Raw genomic sequence first — 15,256 nt, 5'->3', positions numbered from 1 at the left:
TGAACTGGCAATATGTGTGAGCTTAAATAATTTGCTAACATCTTTCTATATACCTATGTATCAATATATGTTGTATATATGTCTGGTTTAGGTCGTTTCACGAATGGCAAAATATGCACTTACAGCTTCATATGCTGAATTTCCTCTTAATGTACTTTCTTAATTCTGCAAATCCGAATTACAAGAGCTATGCTACGGATTACAAAGCTTAATTGCCAATTTCGAATTTGCACTGTAATTGCGACTAAATTCCAAGCGCAATAACATCCACCTTATTGCACTCAAAATGAAATGAACATTATAATCCATTGTAATGAACATTATGATTCCAAACAGTCAATGGCAGAACAGTAACACGCATACAAATAAATCAACATAATACTCCCTCACGAAGAAGATTTTAATTCATGTAGAATTGATACAGATAAATCAAGTCCAAAATCACTTTTAATTAAATCTACAAATAGTAGCAAAAATACATCCAGTCCAGTCCAAATGGAAACTTGTTGCAATGAGCATTCATACACGCTATGACTCCAAATTTCAATTTTAGCTAGACTGAAACCAGACATTCTTTCAAAAGTAATGTTGACCTTGTGACTGAGTTCAAATTTTGCTTGGCGGCATTATGTTCGTATCAACATTGTTCTTGTTTACTGATCACTCGAAGCGTGTGTAATAATTATAAATACAACATCAATTCAGTCACTTTGCTTCATGCAATATATTTTTATTTATATAATTTAGCCATCGCTAGAATAAGAAAATGAGCGTATAAAGTAATTGCATACGAAATCGTTTCCTCGGATGGATATAAAGTATTCCTAATGTCATACATTATATCCATCCGAAAAAGAACTAGTGAATTTATTCCCATACAAATGCAATAACTTATATATATATATATATATGAATATGTTACGACTCTATGGTCTTAAAGTAAGTACCAGAAAAGAGCACACAAAAGCTAAAAATAATGGTTATCCTTACAGTAGAAAATGAAGCGTTAAAATGACTTGACAGTTTTGTATATTAAATAACAAATAAAACCTTAAAAGTTCTCTCAAAATGTCAAAATATATGATTCCATTTTAATTTCGGCGATGTTGCGTGAATGCAATTATGTGGTAGTGGGATGGCTTGTGATGACTTTTTAACAGTAATATAATTATATAATTGTGATGTCTGATTCTGCTATAATTTCAAATTAATGTTGCAGACCAATAATATTAGTGATAAGCAATTTATGTTTCCATTGAATAATAAACTGAGTAAATAAATCCACCCAAATATAACACTGAATACAGCAATATGATCATTTCTGCGCCCATATGTTAGGAAAATAATTAGTTACGTTTAAGTATGATAACATATATTAAAAACTAAGATACAAAAATGTAACCCGGATGATGGTTAGCCTCCTTATTAAACATTCAAAATTTGCAATACGTTTAGGACTTTTCAAATGAAAATTGAAAGTCCTAGACCCAGACCCAAATAAAAATGTTTACATTAAAAGGCAATGATTATACTATTATTCCACACTTGATAGATATATATTTGCTATGGATTATGCTGTTTAGAAAAATTATCCTTAATCAGGTAGACAACTGCACATTAAAATTGATTGTGTGCACGGTCAAAGTCAAGTAGTAAGACCATAACCATTAACATAGGCCACCAATTAATAAAATTTAAATATACACACCTCATATGTTAATGTGTGTTTCATGATCTGTTCTTAGTAATTATATCACACTTTCACGCCAACATAATGGTATTCGTTCTATTCATCAAAATGAGCAATTTATTTTGGTGATTTCATGCATGAGGTCCTACTGATCAAATGTACTTATATTCAAATATGTCAGGAATATTTACGGATATGTCTTTGAATAAGTATCATGATACACGGTGTAATATTATGATGTACTTATATTCAAATGTGTCAGGAATATTTACGGATATGTCTTTGAATAAGTATCATGATACACGGTGTAATAGTATGATGTACTTATATTCAAATGTGTCAGGAATATTTACGAATATGTCTTTGAATAAGTATCGTGATACACGGTGTAATATTATGTTATACAATGACCGCATGCCACAGTCATTTTTTAATTGCATTATATGCATTTTCACTTTGATGCATCATTCTTTATTATGTTGTATATTTATACTAGCCGATGTTTTATTAATAATTGTCAAGTATCCACCATGACTAATTACCATTCAATATTTAGTATATAAAATATCCAATCAAAATTTAAAGCAATAATCGATTGCATATTTGTTAATTATGTTATTAAGTCTTGTTCCGTGGTGATAATGTAATTTATTCAACTTTCTGTTTAAAGGCATGATAGTAATATTACATTAAACCATTGTTCCTAAACATGTATTTTTTATTTACGATTCAAGACCTCTTAAACATTCACGCAAGTCTTGATTGTAAATCTGTATTTGTGTTTGTTCCTAATGTTTTTGTCTTTTAGTGGTGATTTTGTTTACATTTTGCTTATTGATACATATTAATAATTTACGGCAAGGGAGCAGTACAGACGTATTGCCATCTGATTCATTAACCTTTGAACATGTCACTATTTTTTATCTTAATTTAGACCCAAACTGTGTGTGGAAAAGTATATTTGCCATCCTGTTTAGGATACATGTCCAGACTAACACCTCAAGTCTCTGACTCTGTGAATACAATCAGAAATGTAATCACTTACCAACCATTAGTTGAACCCAAACGTTTGCTGATAGTTTATATACACGATGGAACAACTTCCGCTGTTGTCTGTCTGAGTGCAGCAATTATTATGATATACAATAGCTATTCTGTGAAGAATGCTACGCATCGTAATCTAGCTACATCGGTATGTGTTTGGTATAATTTGTGCCGTAGTACGGAAACTGATCCAGAGATGAGACATGTTTAGTTTATTTTAATTGCGCAGTAGGCCTTTTGATATTTTAAATTTCACCTGTAACATTTACTTTCAATAGTCATCTACAATTTTTAAAGCACCTTGTCTACCTTGAAAGTTGATTGATTGAAGTATTTTGCATTGCACTTCCCGAATAATGAAATCATATCTCTCTCCTAGTCTTAGAATTTCATTTAATCATGATAAGATGTTTTAATAGCTGGCAACACTAGTGACTATACAGAGTAAATTTAGTCTTCAAGCAGCATAACTGTCAGTTTACAAGCTAAACATAAAGTGCATTGAGCTATATGTGACAGCTATACCATGATTCTTGCTATGTTCCTCTCTACAAAGCTTTATGGCAATCCGTTTAATGCTATAGCGAATAGAGATATGCAATTGGTTCTGTATCAGACATGTATATTGTGATGTCACATAGTTTAGGCTATCATGCTTAAACGAAAAATATATTTGTATTAAACTACAGATGAAAAGGTGTCTCAATGAAACATCTTATCCAAATGAGGTAAACAATCAAAACCTGACATTTATTTAATTTATTTCTCTTCGTTTAATGTGCGAAATTACGAGTTTTCTCTGGTTGAAATTGAAACTGATTATTTCATCATCTATGACAGGAAAAATATAGATTCAGGTTTTTCATATTTTTTATTTGGGCAACTTTAGTTAGTTTATGTCAAAACAACGAAAACAAAAATGGATGCTGCTCATATATTATTCCTAACTGTCATACTTGTATAATAGTACTAGGAAATACAAAAGTGCTAATTGTTTATCTATCCTTTTTGTCAACCAGGCTCATTGCCTCATGACTTTCTCCTGATTGTGGACAGAGTATCGGGAACAATATATCGTACAGACATCAGTAACAACAGCTATGTGACTATTCCACTTCATGATTTGTTTGATTTGTTTGACGCCAGTGACATGGACTACGACCCGTCTGCTGATGTTATATACACTTCCAGTACGTCTCACATAATATCACTATCAAGTAATGGGGACAGGCAAACGACCGTACGAGCCTTCGATGATGGTGGGTTTCCGCTAATTTTCATTTACATTATATACATTTTTGAAGATTCCATTTTATTGCAAGTTACAATTTAAGTACATTGTATAAATAGCTGTATAGCTTTTTTTTTCTTTTGTAGAGCAAAGGTATTCGCAAGTAAAGAAAAAAAATCAATGATTCTCGGATATATTTATGCAAAAACAGTGTTATGACATGGTGAATATAGCAGATAAGAACACTAATATTAATGTCACGATAGGTTGTATTGTTTATTAAATGCATTATCAGTTCAATGCGTGCATCAATCGTCCATCAATGTAAATCAAGTCAATTAAGTTTGTATCAATAAGTACTTCAGCAGTTGCAAATCTAGACGTAATTCAGTATGTCATCCTAATATTTTTCTAGTAGAGTTTTGTCGGAACGCATCACCATATTCAGTTGTCATGTATATTTGTAATGAAAAATAATTAAACAGTAAGCACCTACATTGTTTTGATACGAAACTTTTCTGGATAATTTAAAACAAAAATTAAGAAACTAATCGATACTTTATGTTTAATTATAATACATGATCCGCTACAAAGTTAGTTGCCTTTTTGCCCCATATACACAAAACACAGCTTTTTCAGGGATTCTCTAATCAGAACAGTTTTTCATCCACATATCCAGCGCAATGAAAGGATCTAGCATACGAAAGCACAAGTAAATCTAAACGAATCACTTACTCTTTGAAGCAGCTAAAACTAAAAAGAAGCAATACTCTTTGAAGCATTTACGGTTCTTTTCTAGGTGCCGACGTCGTTGGAATTGCAGTAGACTCAACATCTAGACTCCTGTTTTACACAGACAGAGGAAATGCCGTCATTGGTGTCATCAGTCTTGACAATAAATCACATAAAACAGTTATTAGAAATTTGGAACGTCCAGGGGACATCGTAGTAGATCCAATAAACGGGTATTCGTTGCCTTCATCACTCATTAGATAAGACAATTATTACACTCTGAATTGTGGTAATGATATCCTTGTTATTTAACCGATACGAAACCCAATTACGTGTGCATACATTTTTTGAAATCCATATTCCTCGAAATCTGAGTTAAATGTTCCATTTGCTAAATGTGTTCATGACAAATACCATCATGCGATAGTGTACATTTAGATACTTTAGCATACATAACAGGGCAATAACTATGTCTAAAATAAGCAGGCACAAATAATATATTCTTCAACACCATGCCTCCAAAAATAACCACATTATGTTGATAATTATTTCCCTGTCATTTTATTTATCATAGCTTGTCGCTCAAATGCGCTTCGTGTTACTGAATTATTGATTGTATTGTAATTAAGTCCACAATTTGAAATTGGAAAGACAAATAAAATAGTTTGCAGTTCGTTATGTTTGTAATTATTTGTTCATTTACAAGACATCGTATATTAGAAATCGTTTACAAACGAAAGTTCCAAGCACGGACAAGATTGTCTCACTCTTCTTTAGTGTAATAATGCTAGCATTGTTGAATGGAGAATGCTTTTCTTACATACATTAAAATGGTGCAGTGTTTGTTGACGTAGTTGAAGAAATTAAATATTTGCTGCGCAGTTTTGCGTACATGTTAAGGACTTGGCGTTATTTTTCTCATGAATAAACACTTACACTGGCACATTTATATTAAATCAGATAGTGATATTACTGAGAAACTGTGAGAAACAAGTTTGGACAAAGCACATGAATACCATCATTTGCATTTTGTTTTCAAAAATATATACAAAGATAACACCAAGTGTCAGCTGCGAGAAAGGTAGGTTTCTTAGTATCATCGAATAGAAGTCAGTGGGGGTGGGACATAATCGGATTATTCTGATCCAAGCCAATGTGATATATAAATACGACGAGTATGAATAAACAACTCCATACAATAAAATTACAATATACCAGTCTGAAGCAAAACCAAGCAAATGGCTCTTTGTTCATTAAAATATAATAGCACTTCATTTAAGCAAAATAAAATAAAACTTACTTATAATCAAACACTTTTGTCCAGACTTACAAACAGTACTTAATTAAAGGCATACACCTTTCATTCGTCTTAGAAACAGATACCTGTCAAACATTGACGCTCTCCTTAAAAGTAAAGAAAAGATAAAAAAAGGAAAAAAAAACCTTAACTTTCCTATCCAAACATTCTTTTGTATAATTCAATACGTATCAGTACCACCTCTGTATGAATGTTTCAGTTTTCCTTAAAATAATACATACATATTTTGAAGCGGCTGCACAAAATGTTTAAGCAACAAATAGGTAATGCACTACCAAATTGTCAAGAAATGTTACTTTTATTCGATAATGCTGCAGCATTGCAACATAACGATGTTTAGACCAGGGTAAAGGTTGAAGAGTAATAATAGGGCCGGCTAAAGAGGGAATGTGCATCGTTTCCTATTTGTCTATGGTTGTGTTACAGCTGGGAGATGAGACGTGTCTGCTGTTGAGTGTATGCTGCTTTTAGTGTCAAAGGCTTGTTACATCTGTTTTAGCTCGTTATTTTCATATCAATACAATGTTCCGTAGGAAATAAAGATAGCTTAAGACTATGCGTAGTTTATTGATACTAAATACGATACGGAATTATCTTTATTACAGCTCTATATATTGGAGTGAAAATGGATTGCTTGAACAAATTCTGGGGATGTCCAACTATGATGGTACAATTCGAAAGCAGTTAGTGCAGAATCGACTAAAAGGGCTTGGCCTCGATGGACCAGCAAAAATCTTGGATTTGAATTTTAACGGTGTATTGTTTTCAGTATTGGCCATCAATATGTTTATACTGCATTCTGTATGATCTGCTTTGTTATGCTGTGATTGACTTATGCCTGAATACTCAGATAAGAGACGTTTATTTCAATCGTCCAAAGATTATATATTAATTATGAAAGGATTCATATATTGACAAGCATGCTCTTCTGCTACATTTGTACTTTGAAAAGAATCCGTGAAAAAACAAATAACAATATTTGTACGTAATTGCTATCAGCCATTCAGACATATTTTCGTCAACTATTGTATAACAATATCCCCTGTTTCTTACAACATTATAAATGACATTGTGATCTTTATCAGTTTGTGAAGAAAATTTATCTAATTCTTGTGAATGTTATATTAGAAATTTGGTCGAGGGCGTTGCCAGAGACTATTTGATTAAACCTATCCATGTATTGCCCTTGATCAAACGTAGAGAATATATAGATTGTTAATTCTTCATTGTTCAGTTCAATACTAATGTAGTTTTAACAACTGATGTTAATCCCTTTGTGCTGACAATAATGTAGATCCATAATAGAGAATGTCGGGTGTAATCATCACTATTATATGTTATTCTTTGATTTTATTTATATAATAATTTGCGCTTTCATTGTGACATCATATCATGACAGTTCAATATGTTTTAGTAGCATCGTTTAGCTGATATAGTCTAAAATATCGATGAATGTATCCGTAGTTGTAGAATAATCTTTGAAGGAATGATAATTCAACAAGCTAAGTGAATAATTATTAGCTGAATATATATGTTGTAAGATTGTTTTCTATCGTAAACAGTGGGTACAGAACCACTACATGACCGTTACCAGTTATTCTTTACAAATAAACTTAGAATATGAAATGCAAGGAATTGGTTACTATGGTTATATGTTACTGAAAACGATGTTGATCATGTTATATTTGGCATGCCTTTGGAAAAACGAAATGTCGTTTGGCTGAAAAATTACTACATGACCGATAACAGTTATCCTTTTCAAATAAAATTAGAAGCTGAAACGCAAGGAATTTTTTACTATGTTTATATGTTACTGAAAATGATGAAGATCATGTTACATTTGGCATGCGTTAGGAAAAACGAAATGTACTGCTCTCTTAGTGATAATCTTATTATGACGAAATGCATGTTTTATTTGCAAAAGCTTGTAGTTTTATTGTTACGACTCGATTGATAATAAATAACAGGTAAGAGGGATACTGACAGATTGTGTATATTTGATAAATATAATTTATTTCCCTAAATGACAGGTAAAGTAATTAAACAGTTATTTACAATATGATGAATTAACTCGTTAGGTACTAAATGTTCTACCTATTTCAAAAGTTTTGAATACTCCGAATGAGTTCCAGTGACAATTACAATTTAAATTGGAATGATGTACAAACAATATAATGATTATGTTAAAATCCCAACGTATCTTCACATCAATACACAGTAATTCCGCGATGGATATTAATCAATTTAACCTGTAATGTGTCGATCACTGTAATTCGAACGAATGATTAAATTATATAAATATAACTGGCAGGTCTGGTGCCAATTATAAGAAAGACTATTTCTCCGTTATAGATCTTTTACATCGATTACTAAAGATGGAGGCTGTAATAAAGGATTTTCGCATTTTGAAATCAATTAAAACAAGGTTATGTAGGTTACACTAGAACGCATGCCCTCGTCGTATCAAGTCCTTTACTAATATTAAGACTTAAACTTGGAACTTTATGAATTAATATTTAATGTAACAGCTAGAAACAAAGGATATTCGGATTATAAATGTCATTAACTAAATACCCCTTACGGCTTACAAAAACTACTATTATGAATAAAATACACATAATACAAATATGCTTAAAATTACCCTTTGGTAAAGCATATACAAACATAAACTTCTCGTGTCAAAACTAATAGAGAACATTAGTTAAACATCTAGCTGTCGCAGGATGAATGAATTTAAATGCTTAGTAATTATTGCAGATGGAGACTTGTACTTGTGTGAAGTTGGAGGTGAAAATACAACAATACGTCGACTTAATGTGAGCGGTTCTAACGGTCAGCTTATTTACGGCAATGAAGATAAGAAATATCGCTGCAGTATTACTGTGGACCAATCATACGTCTACTTTACATTTGGCAGGTATTCATTTTGCAGATACAACTGATCTATAATATATTTCATACAAAGATAGTCATTGGTCTGCAATAGTCAACTTCTTACCTTAGATTATGTAATGCCAATAAAACCATCATTTAAATAACACGTTTGATTTTTAATTAATATTTGAGCAATACAATCAATTCAATTTTCCTTCTAAGAGACATTTTGACTAATGACTCATGCAGATATGCTACACAAATATATTATTTCAAAAGTTTAGCGAGAAGATTATTCAATGATTTTCCATTGAATAGTCTTTGATTCTAAAAGATCATCAGTCATAGCTGTCAGATCAAGCTACTATCAACTTATAATAAGAATGCATTCAAATGTATTCAGAGTAATACACGAGTCATACTTACCAAAAATTATTAATGTATATTATATACGATGGCTAATTTCCGAGATATTTGTTTCACATCTAATTCTTCCTAGGCACGGATTCAACAGCGGTAGTATCATAAAGTAGTCAGGATACAGTCTGTATCGTCTTGTCTCGGACATTAATATATATATATATATATATATATATATATATATATATATATATATATATATATATATATATATATATATAAAGGTGATACAAAATATGACCGTCTTGCAAAGAGTTGCTACCTTCGAAGCTTCTGAATATAACATAACGGATTGATGTACAGACTGACATAGAAATGACGGGACGAAGGAAGGACTCACTATTGCAAAATATCTCATTGTAAAGCATGGACATAATTAAATCACTAGCATAGTTATTCGTGCCTGTAGTCGTCGTTATCATGATCGTTATGCATGTTTGAATTTTGAATGCAATATCTTTATCTTATTAGCGATATACAGAAAATCGGAAAGAATGGAACTGGAGAGACCGTTATTCCTTCTGCTGAAGAAAACACATATCCAACTTACATTCATGTGCACACTAATAGAAGTCGAGGTATAACAAAAAAATTGTATTAGATGTATACACACTAAGTAACCGTGATCATATTTTGTACATGAAATTCATCTTTAAGTTTGATATTCATTATTTTTTAAACACCATACCCCACAGTTTCTGCATATGCCACTTTTGCATGATAAAGACTGACAGTAAACTATATAATATTGCGAGCTCTACCAATAAATACACTTTGTAATAATGGCGTCCATATTCTCGTGCTCATCTCATATTTCAGCAATTTTCTCAAGATAGAGGTAATCATGATCTACCTATTGGAAAATTGATATTCCTGAAAACATAAAATATGAATATGTTTGTTGTATGGTGTGCTTTCCAATTGGTATGTTATATTCCTTTAATCTAGTCTCAAAATTCCTTTCTGCTTTTTCTATTTGGATATACAATAACCTATCTTACACGCCTCTTTATCTCTCCGTCTTCTATCTGCAACTTTATTCTGTTTGGTCTTTATGTAGCTGTTCTTATTTATTTCTTCTTCTTGTGCAACTACGATTATTATCTGTCTCTCTCATTCCTCTTTGTGCAACTGTATTTGTATTCTTCTCTTTGTAGCTACATTGATCTTTATCATTCCTCTATCTCTCTCCAGTTAGATTTGTCTCTCTTTGTTCTTTATTAAGGTGAATCTTTCTTAACTTTACTTCCGTCCTGTGTTTTAATCTCAACACTATTACTGTAATGTCAGACCCTGATATGGACTTGCTAATCAAACCTAACGCACTTGTATCACCCAAAATTAATTTATTTTTGCAAAATATTGGACCAAAATAAGTTTTATTTCTTGCTTCCTTAATTAATATTTCGCCTTTAAAGATCATATTGTCTGGCAAACTGAAACAATTCATTTTGTTTCAAGGACTTAAGTTTTTCCATGGTAGGAATTAGGTGACATTGCGAAAGCTTTTTGATTCACTACTGACTTCTGAAACATGGAAATAATACCTGGATCTTGGAAATAACACTTCAAGAATTTTTTAAAAATATGTTAAAGAAATTCAAATCCTGGACGATGTCCCAATTTTCTTGTAAACTAAGTAACAGAAAAGAGCGAAAACCTACGTGTTGGGTAATAATTATGAAAGGATGTGTTTCATTGGAACTTATGTTAAAATTCGAAAGGAGCATACAATAAAACGAAAAAAATTATAAAAAGGTCCTTCTGATTTCCAGTGGACATCAGAGCACACCCCAGTATTCAATGTTTTGACGTAACTGTAATGTGCCTATGTGCGAATGACTTGTAGTGTGGCAATATGATAATTGTCTTTTGATGTAGCACAATAAAATCATTCTAACATGTTTTTGTCTGAGATCACTATAGTTCTAACTTAATATTCCTGTCGAAGATTATTTTAGACGGGCACCTTGTATTTCCAATGAATACTAATTTAAATAAATAATTTCACGCAAATGAAATACAAAACACAACAATAAGACCATATGTGTCGCAGATGTTAAATAAAAATAATGAATAAGGTCTCAAGGAAGCAACATTATATAAAAAGCTAAGACACAAATTAGAACCAGTCTGGGGTCAAAAACTTCATTCCCAGAAACGATTAAGATGTCTACAAGACATGGTCTGCTACCATAATTATAATAAAGAACATGGCAAGCATCAGGAAAAACAAAGAGTTCCTAATGGAGGAATTCCAATTTCCAGTTGATTGACCCAATAAACATGTTTACGCCTATTGATAACAATACTATTTTTAATCCGCATTCAGAGAAATATTAGCTAAGTAATATTTGTTTACAAAATATATTGTTCTAGTCAGATAGTCAACGAACTTGATTTTTGGTTGCACAAAGTCGAGACCTGACTTAAATTATACACAACATATATTCAGGAAGAACAAAACTAACAAATGCAAATTAAAGATAAATTATATATGTTATACTGACCACTGAACCATACTTAACTTGACAAATGCATGAATGTCATATTTGCACGTTATCTGAAATATTTCACGCATAAAGTTTCACTTTACCTGGAATATGTAGTGCATAGTGGCGATAAATGAATTAATACTTTTACCTACGTCTCAAATAGCTTACATATTACAGTTAACAATGGATGTTCTAGTGGGCGTGATAGTTGTAGCCATTATTGCTTCCCGCTGCCTGGTGGTTCTAGAACGTGTTCCTGTCCTGACTTTATGACCCTTCTTCCTGATCGTCACACCTGCCAAGGCTGTGAGTATTTTCCATTATTTGTATAATCACAATTGCCACCTATTAAAACTGCAAGAGATAATATTGCTTTAAATACTTTATTATTACACTGCCATAAGATGACATACAATAATGAAAAAATATTGAAAGATGCCTATGAATACGTTTCAGAATGATTGTATGTTTGTATATATGTGTGATTGCATAATTTGCAAACAATGTAGGTGGCTGTCCATTATTTCTTAACTTGTTCATATTCCGTACTTAACATATTCTTTGAGAGATATTTACATCCATAAAATCATTCACAAAAATTATACATTTGTGATATGTCTTGTAGACATACTCTAGACGTAAATAAGCCCTAAATTAACCGTAATTTTACAATTAACACGTGACACTGCATTATAAACGAAACTCACTCAAATTTCTACATATTAGGTAGGCGTATAGGTAATTATCTTGGTCTTTGACATGGTATGACATAATAACAATTCCTATTAGAATCATTATTACTAAAGGATTAGTTAAATTGACAAAGGGATGTACTCAGGTTATCTGATAATATATTCATAATGTCATTATCATTATTATAATTGTAATCATGAGAAAGCTATACCAACAAATGCAGAAATTGTACTTTATTTACTAATACGGAGTTCTTGTTTCTATACGAATTTTTTAAAATGTAATATTCTATTCAGATTAGAACAAGTATAATTATTGAGTTAGATCGCTAAGTGTACAACCGGATTCATTATAAATTTAAAAATAATTGCGTTCTGTATAAAGGAGTTAAAAATGCAATACCTTTTGCAGACTTAACCGAAACAGGCTTAAAAACCGTCGTACATTCTTACTTTGACATATATGCATTATGTATTATAAGTTATTCTTCATTTGCTTATTCGTACTTACTCAACAACTTACATTGTGAATTAGATATACATTTTGATATTTCATGTTGTTTTTGTATTATCAGATAAAAAATTAATTGAAATATACTAATTATAGAAACTACTACTAATACTAATTCTAATACTAATGATAATGATGATACTGCTACTACTACTACTACTACTACTACTAATAATAATAATAATAATAATACTATTTTTGATTGCTGGTGTACTCTGATTTTCAAGGCAATGTATTTTGTGTTTTGTTTTGTGTACCCTTGAAATCCACGATCAGCGTCTTACGTAATTGTGATCAGTCATTGTTCGAGCCATTTCTTTTTCTTTCCATAATGCAGCCAGTATTCTCCTAATTACAACAAATGACAGACCTCATATTTATGCCATAGACCCAAGTAATGGCCTGGATATGATAATTGCACTTGAAAACCTAGACGAACCTCATGCTATATCCTACGACCCTGTAAATGGAACTGTATTCTGGACCGATACCAAGTTTCATATGATTTTATCAGCATCCTTATCCGGACAGAGCAAAAGAGATATACGCTATTTAAAAATAAGTAAGTTCTCTTTATGGTAAGTTTTGTAAATATATTTTGCAATTATTATGTTTTTCGTTAATTTTTCTTTCTTTTCACACGTTGGTGTGTCATACTATTATCTTACATCAGAGGTTTTTAAATCTAAAACAATGCAACATATCATCTACATATTGGGTTGGTAACATATTCGTGTCACCATCATCTACAAGGCGTGTTTCCAGCAGATCATCTTCAGCATGATGTGCAAAATGAGTTTACAACACATCTCCTTCAAAAGCATCTACAAAGCGTGCTTGCATCATATCATCCTCACCATCATCTACAAAGTGTGCTTGCAACATGTTGTCTTCATCATCATCTGCTAAGTGTGTTTGCAACATATTGATTTCATGCTTCATTTACAAAGTGTGCAACATTAAAAAGGTCAACATATTTTCTAAAATGTGTGCTTGCATCATATCGTCTTCACCATCGTCTACAAAGTGTGCGTGCAACATATTGGTTTCATTGTTCATCTACAAATTATGCTTGCACAGTGTCGTCTTCATCATCATCCACAAAGCGTGCTTGCACCATACCGTCTTCACCATCATCTGCAAAGTGGGCTCGCAACTTATTGCCTTCACCAACATCTATAAAGCGTGCTTGCACCATATCCTCTTCAGCATCATCTACTAAGCATGCTTGCAACATATTGTTCCCACTATCATCTACAAAGTGTGCTTACAACATACTGTCGCCACCATCATCTACAACGTGTGTTGCACAATATTGTCTTCACCATTAAATGAATATAACATACACATTTGTTCCTGTGTTATATATTCAATAGGTGATAGTTTGTTATAAACACGAACTATAAAACAAAGATATGTTTTACCAGTTTTATAAATCCTGGGTCTGTATAAGTTTTATTCAAAATTGTAATGTTCATCATACATGTTGGGTATTGTTATCTGACCTGTTCCTTTGTGTCATCTGGCCTGCTTGTTCTGTTCGATTTCCGACCGGAACGTTCCCTTCTTATCGATTCTGGGTGAGTGGATTCAGTTGTATAATATTTAAAACACTAAGTCATTTTCTTAAACTGCTGTTTACATCTAATTGTACATGTACGAAAGCGACATCCACCTTTCCAAGTTATACACCACAGTTTAGATGCAAGCTTTCTTGATAAAGTTGTCCACTTTCATAATATTTGTGTATCACTCCAGTATGTTAAGCATTATATCTCTTTTATTAAATCCCCATCTTGTTTATCTCTATATATCCACTATGCGGTCATTCTCGTGGCCTATGCATGCATATTTGAATACTATATAATATACCAACATCTCATTCACTTACATACATAATCTAATCATCTAACTCTTACTGAAGAAGGACAGCCCTCTTTACATTCAAACCGGCACATAACTAAATAGTTGACACAGCGTTTTTTTTTAACATAGTTTCCCAGATTTGTCATGATGCTGACTACCTATGAAAATGTCCAAACGGCGCTCCCTTTCCTTCCTACCCTCTCTTCACCTCTCTGTCTTTCTCTATATCTCTCCCCCTCTCTCTCTGTATCTCTGTATATATATATATATATATATATATATATATATATATATATATATATATATATATATATATAGGATGATACATATGTACTCCGAATGATACCAAGGTTACGTGAAACCGTTAAAAGGAAAAAGAAAGA

At 31.9% G+C, this 15,256-nt stretch overlaps 1 protein-coding gene across 1 annotated transcript in view; it reads left to right on the top strand.

Annotated features, from left to right (window-relative positions):
- The window catches only part of LOC149805617 (uncharacterized), a 51,087-nt gene that overhangs the window by 16,803 nt on the left and 19,028 nt on the right, over positions 1-15,256 (top strand). Inside the window, exons 2-8 of the mRNA XM_089950255.1 lie at positions 3,754-3,993; positions 4,765-4,930; positions 6,621-6,769; positions 8,773-8,932; positions 9,781-9,887; positions 11,982-12,110; positions 13,345-13,569. Coding sequence (XP_089806381.1) covers positions 3,754-3,993; positions 4,765-4,930; positions 6,621-6,769; positions 8,773-8,932; positions 9,781-9,887; positions 11,982-12,110; positions 13,345-13,569 — 1,176 coding nt within the window. The remainder of the gene's footprint in view (positions 1-3,753; positions 3,994-4,764; positions 4,931-6,620; positions 6,770-8,772; positions 8,933-9,780; positions 9,888-11,981; positions 12,111-13,344; positions 13,570-15,256) is intronic.

Source organism: Sinohyriopsis cumingii, chromosome 2 (assembly GCF_028554795.1).
Source record: "Sinohyriopsis cumingii isolate HCF-2022 chromosome 2, ASM2855479v2, whole genome shotgun sequence".
Lineage (NCBI taxonomy): Eukaryota > Metazoa > Mollusca > Bivalvia > Unionida > Unionidae > Sinohyriopsis > Sinohyriopsis cumingii.
This window is presented reverse-complemented; position numbering and strand designations above follow the sequence as displayed.